General features: G+C 55.1%; 3 protein-coding genes across 3 annotated transcripts; 2 read left to right on the top strand and 1 right to left on the bottom strand.

The window, feature by feature from the left end:
* On the top strand, positions 1 to 927 carry ColSpa_09459 (uncharacterized protein; the record flags this gene model as incomplete). Its single annotated transcript, XM_049275671.1, has 1 exon — positions 1 to 927. One exon carries the CDS (start codon positions 1 to 3, stop codon positions 925 to 927), a length of 927 nt encoding a protein of 308 aa, XP_049131628.1.
* Positions 928 to 2,131: 1,204 nt separating this feature from the next.
* On the bottom strand, positions 2,132 to 3,690 carry ColSpa_09458 (uncharacterized protein; the record flags this gene model as incomplete). Its single annotated transcript, XM_049275670.1, has 2 exons — positions 2,132 to 2,405; positions 2,489 to 3,690. 2 exons carry the CDS (start codon positions 3,688 to 3,690, stop codon positions 2,132 to 2,134), a joined length of 1,476 nt encoding a protein of 491 aa, XP_049131627.1.
* Positions 3,691 to 5,728: 2,038 nt separating this feature from the next.
* Positions 5,729 to 5,950, top strand: ColSpa_09457 (uncharacterized protein; the record flags this gene model as incomplete). The annotated part of the gene is made up of 1 exon (XM_049275669.1): positions 5,729 to 5,950. The coding sequence occupies one exon, from the start codon at positions 5,729 to 5,731 to the stop codon at positions 5,948 to 5,950; it is 222 nt and encodes a 73-aa protein (XP_049131626.1).
* Positions 5,951 to 6,000: the final 50 nt, after the last annotated feature.

Genomic DNA, 6,000 nt, shown 5'->3' with positions numbered 1-6,000 from the left:
ATGGCTTCCTCCGAGGTGGATCAGAAGTTCCTTGGAAAATGGGCAAAAACCGTGGAAAATGACAACCCCTTGTTGTCCTCGATGCTCTACAAGATTCTCGGCCTCTCGCTCAGCCTAGCAGAGCAGCTCGTCACAGCGAAGAAACAGCGCCGTCCCGATGCGTCCCGAACGCCACAGTCTCTCGATCTAATCTTCCACATCATCTGGCTTTCAAGAGAAGGCCTGGTCATGCTGCAGCAGTATGTTATTCCCATGGTTGGAAACCACACAGAGCTCCGCGTGTTGGCCTACAAGCTGCGGGCATCGTTTTACCACATCTTCGTCCTTTTTCACAACAAACCTGCCGTGTCTACCATGGGCATCGCAACCCCTGACACCATGGCCGGGTTTACGCCCCCAAGGCTGGATAAGGGCAAGGGGATCGCAAGGGAGGAATGGAACTCCTCCCAGGGGTCGATACAGCCGACACACGCCCTCGAGGGTGGACCGGTAAATCCTCCGCCTGGGTTCCCTCCCCAAAGCGGCTCGGACCTTCCCGCCGCCTTTCTCGAACCGCCGAGAGACTACCTCCCCGATGCCCACAAGTATTTCAAGGAAGCCATTGCCCTGGCCGATCAGCATCTCTGGGGCTCCCACTCACTGCGGCTCTCAGTCAAGACGGAGTACGCCGCCTTTCTCTACGATTGTGTACACGACACCGACGGGAGTCGCAAGCTGGCCAAGGACACCATCTCCGAGGTCTACGGGGCGTCAGAGGGAATGGACGACGACATGTTTTCCGATGCCTGCGAGCTGGTCACCGTCTTGGGGAAGATGATGAAGCGAGGTTTGGGGTCCAGCAACAATACCTTGACCAAAGGGGCCAGCCCCAGTCCGGCCGCACCGCCTGGAACCACCATGGCGCCCGGCATGGAGAATCCTATCTGAAAAACGGATCAACCGTTCAGCTTACTCTGCCTCTCCAAAGGAGGCGCATCTCTCACACCTTGGCTAACGCCTCGATTTGAGCAAAGGAGGGAAGACGAGACTGTCGAGGCATTGGCACTTTCTGGGAATCCCTCAGAAGGCAGCGAAGTAGACGACTGCATCCGAGGCCAAGGCTGCCGCTTTACGTTTGCGGGGTCTACTGTGAAAGTCGACTCCTGGTCTATACCTTAGACTTTGACATACAAATCCCTGCTTACGACATCAAATGCCTCCAGCTGCAGTGTCGTATAACGGGCTAGGGGGATTCGTCAAACACGATCCTGCCCTTCATCACAACCCTTTCAGTTCCATCGCGCAGCATCTTCAGCGGCGCATCGGACGACACATAATAGGAAAGCGAGCCTTGTTCATTTCAAGGTCCCTTACGTGTAATTATATCTTGGATACGGCGGGCACGAGATTTGCCTCAAAACAGGAGTTTCTAGATACGCCACAGAGGGATGGCCGTATGTTGTAGTTGTTTCTTCCATTGATACCCCGTGCTGCGCTGTGGGTGGTGGACTGTAATATTTTCTGTAGGAGTTGGAAAATCTAGCCCTTTTCTCCACGCATTTCGAGATCAACATGCCGTGTCCTAGGTACGGGGAGACCTTTCTCGACAGGGCTTGGACACGCATCACGGAGGGAAACAAGGAGTTGGTGTTCATGTTAATTGTCAGCTATAAAAAAGGGGGGTGCAATCTCCATCGGGTGCCAACTCCACGATCCCAAATCCACGCCGGCTTTTGTTTTTGTTTTTGTTCCTCTGTGTCTTCTCAATAAAGAGGAGAGAAATGCAAGAGAGAGTAAAAGCAACGCAACGCTGGCTGGCTTAACTAAGACGGTCCCAAACCGTAGGTATCAATAAACCGGAGTATCCCAGAGCAAATCGACGCATATCCCCCGCCATCTATCCTTTGTTTCCAGGTATCCCGGGAGCCCCCCCAATCTTGTACATCCCGTCCGTCGCCGTTCCCCGTGCAAACGGCGACTACCGGATCCCTTTCATAATCATTAGGTCGTGAGATGGGCCGGCCGGGTTTATCCCGTCCGTCACCAGGCCTCCCAAGGCACGCTTTTTTGTCGTCATTCATCATTACCGCCGACTGCAAGGTTCTCAAAAGGGTATAAAAAAGAAAAAGAAGTGGGGGAAAAAAAGGCGTCGTCACTCTTCGTCGTCGCCAACAAGGGCGTCCTCGGGGACGTCGGCACTCTCGTTCGGGTCCAGCAGCTCGTCGCCGGCCGCCACCGAGGTGGCCCAGTTCCGCACGCCCGCGACCTTTGTGCGGTCCTCCTCGGCCTCGCAGCGCGCCTTGATCATGTGCAGCGGCACCATCCGGCCCGTAACGTTGTAGAAGTTGGCCTGCATCTCGAGCCACTTGGTCGCCTCCCGTCGGGACACCAAGGACGCCAGGATCTTATCGTCGCGTCGCTGGCGCCTGTCTGCGTTGCTGGGCGGGTTGACGGTGTGCCGAGGAGGTATCAGCGGGGAGGCGCGAGGGGGGTAGAGGGCCGGGTTGACGTGGCGCCGGATGTAGCGCTCCTGGCGGGCGAGCTCGCGCTCGTAGCATTGGCCGGGGTGTCGCTGGCATCGTCGCCGCCGTCACCGTCATTGCTAGTAGCGGAGGATGTGGATGAGGATGCCGAGGTGGTGTCGCGGAGGAGGGCGAGGCGGTTACGGAGGGACGAGCTGGGGGAGTCGCCGATGGAGTTGGAGGAAGAGGGTTTCGGTGTGCTAGGCGCTTCTGACGTCTCAGAGGGCTGCCGCCCCTTGGTCTTCCGGCTGGGTTCCCTCGGCTTGGGATGGGGCGGTTCTGATTCTTTGGTCTTATCATCAAACGTGGCTCGGCCTTTGTTCTTCTTCTGTTCAGCTTTTCTCTCAGCCTTTCGTTCGGCCCTGGACTTGAATTTGTCGTCGGTCTTGTGCCCCTCCTGGCGCTTGTTGGTGTGATTATCCGGACTCTGGTCGGCCTGGTTGTTGGCCAGAGATTCGGTTTGGGTGGTCGCTTCCTCAGACTCAGTCTGCGCGTCGCCTTCGGACTCGGAATTCGCGGCGTTGGCCTTGACCACATGCCATCGTTTCTTGACCTCGTTCTTGCCTCGATTGATGGCATTGCCGATGGAGGCCCAGCTCTCGCCGCCCTCCTTCATACTGATGATGAGAGCGTCCTCTGAGGGGGTCCAGTTGCCTGCGTTCGACAACTGCGCGCTGGATGAAGCGTCGCCAGACGTGCTCGTCTCGTTCGAAGTGGTCTCACCGGATGTGGTCGACTGGGCCATGGCTGCCTCCGCGCTGCTAGCTTCGGACGACGCAGATTCTTTGGCGCTTGTGCTCGTTTCTGCAGAAGATGTATTCGCCGAGATGCCGGAATCGTTCTCAGTGGCTGGACCTTTACCCCTCTTCTGGTTCCGGCTGTTCCTGCCTCTCTTGCTAGAGGTATTGAGTTCGATATCACTGCTGTCGGCATCCGCGCTGGGGATGGACTGATTGTCGGTGCTGACTTCTGAGCTTGGAGCGGCGGAAGACTCGACCGAGGTGATGTTGTCGTCGGCTTCAAAGAGGTCACCGACGGTCAGGTCGGGGAAGAAGTCGACAAGCGTCACGGTGTCGCTGCCGTTGTCTTCGGACTCAATGGTGACTTCCGTGGTGGAGGATTTTCCGTCTTCATCCGCCATGGCAGGGACCTGAAGGTGTTTTGACCCGTTCTTATTTGACTTCCTCATGGTTGTGGAGGTGTATGAGTGGATTGAAGTTGGCAACTTCTGAAATCGGGGCTTTGTCTGGGGGCTTTATGAGTGAATCGCGTGAAAAGGAAGGTGCATGAATCGTGGGATCAACACCGACTTGCAAATACCTCCTGGTCGGTACCGATGTTGATTAGTGCTGTAAAGTGAATCTCTGCCAGCTGAGCACCGACCGGTGCTGTGAGATGAAGAATGACCGTTGGCCGATATCTTGTTGAGTGCTGGTGAAATCCAAACCCGGAAACGTCGAGGTGTTAATGTTGGTGAGGCGGAACTTGGTGAAATGAAAGATGGTAAGATTGCTACCCGCTGGGTCACACTGGATTTACAGCAGTGATCCGAAATCGAAGTGGTGGTTGATTGAGCGAGAAGATGTTGTGTGGCAGAAGTTTTCAAGGCAAAACTGCCCTTCTCCAGGCCTGTTTTCGGATTACTCACTTCACTGACCTTGGGAGGTGGTCAAGTTGAAGGTTGTTCTGTGGAAATTTGTCGTGGTAGAAGTGTGTCGTGGAGTTGACAGCGAGTCGACAGCTTCTTCTTACTTATCCCACTAGTCCACGGATCGAGGAGGTGATGAACAGAGTGATGAGGCGTAACTTTGTTTTCGTCACGGTTCGCTGCGGGCAGATTGCTGCTGACGGAGTTCGTTTCCGTATTTGTTCAACTGGCCCAAAGTCAAAGTGGGATGGGTTGAGAAGGCGTTGTTCGGAGGAAGTCTGTTCTGGCGGAGGCTTTTCATGAAGTGGATGGCACACCGTTAGGCTCTGTGATTAATTGTCTGCTTGCCTGAGATCCAAGTAATGATCGGCCAAGCAAGCAGTTTTTGTTCGTCAGAAATACTGTGTAATGAAGTGGACAATGAAACCGATATGTTTTGTTCTGAGTTATCCGCCTCGTCCACACGTCCGAAATGCTAGTAAGGACTCGGGTCTAGGCCTTTGGAAGCTCGTGCTGAGCGCGCTGAGCGTTAGTGGATGATGGATGTTTCGAGGGAAATTTGTGTCGTTTGAGACACTGAACGAAGGAAAACGTCAAGCTAGCGACAGTAATGTGGGGTTGGTGAGGAAAAGAGTGAACTGGCACGCGTGGCAGAGAAGAAAGAGGGAGGGTAGGAAAATAGACCGGGCTTCGCTGCGGCTGATATAAGTGCCACACTCCGTTCATACACGGACTCCTTCCCAAAAGAATCAAGGTGGGCGGATTTAGTTGTTCACTGCAATGCATAGAAAGTCGCACTCTATGACTGTGAAACCATCAAGAGTTCGAAGCCATAATACATTCGAAGCTGGCTTTGACTGCCCGCCCCCTGGAGAAGCCCTTGATACGGTCCATGTTCAGCCTTCTTCAAGGCTGTGGGGGTGCCAAGAACATCATATCGTGCGGTTGAACTGAGGGGGCAGAGAGACCGACCGGGCGTCAGACATATGTGCACGTTGTGTACGCAGGCCTTTCGGACATGGGATGGAGGCACGAAACAAGATTCGGGGCCCCTAAAAGCATGACTGGGTCCAGAGCTGGCGAGACCGGTCGGCTGTGCGATCTGCCGATGGCGTACATTCATCATTGGATGGGCCCACTAAGGACCCTGTTCGATTGATTTACATGGTGAAGTTAAGCGTCATCTTGTAACATGCAGAGTGTGATGTTGAATCGAAAGCAAGAAGAAGCAGCAGCAGTCGACGGGCCGATGCGGGGGGGGGGATGGGGACATGTGGGATTATCGAGTTAACGTTAATGACAAGGTCCGGGGGATCAGTTGAGGCTCTGGCGTGTGCAGCCAATTAAGCCGGCCTCGCCCCTGCTTACTCATACGGGTCGGCCAGGCGTTGCTGTTAATGGCAGCGGCAGTCGTCGGCCTCTGGGCAGCGATTGCGGATAGCCGAGTTTCTCGTTTTCCAAAGGGCCAAGAAACTCGTCAGAAAGCTTGAAACAGCTGCAACCTCTTCTTTTTGGATCCCACCCCCCTCCAACCCATCACATCCCAACACGACCGACAACACACGCGCGCACACACACAATGGCAACATCATCCTCCCTCCCCGAGCTACCGCCCAATTACCAAAAGGCCCTCGAGCTGATCGACGAGGCCCACAGGCAAGACCCCAGGCCGTCGGCCGTCGAGGCTGTTCCTTTCGAGCTGGACTATGCCCAGAAGATGACGCGCTGGCTGGCTGTGCGGTGTCCGACGGCGCCTCCCGTGTTGCAGCTGGCCTGCCGCGCCCAGCACTTCAGAAGGTAACATGAGCACCCTTTTTCACTTTCTTTGCTCTTGAATAAGCATTTTTAAGC

The sequence above is a fragment of the Colletotrichum spaethianum genome (assembly GCF_022836535.1).
Source record: "Colletotrichum spaethianum MAFF 239500 DNA, contig28, whole genome shotgun sequence".
NCBI classification, from domain to species: domain Eukaryota; kingdom Fungi; phylum Ascomycota; class Sordariomycetes; order Glomerellales; family Glomerellaceae; genus Colletotrichum; species Colletotrichum spaethianum.
This window is presented reverse-complemented; position numbering and strand designations above follow the sequence as displayed.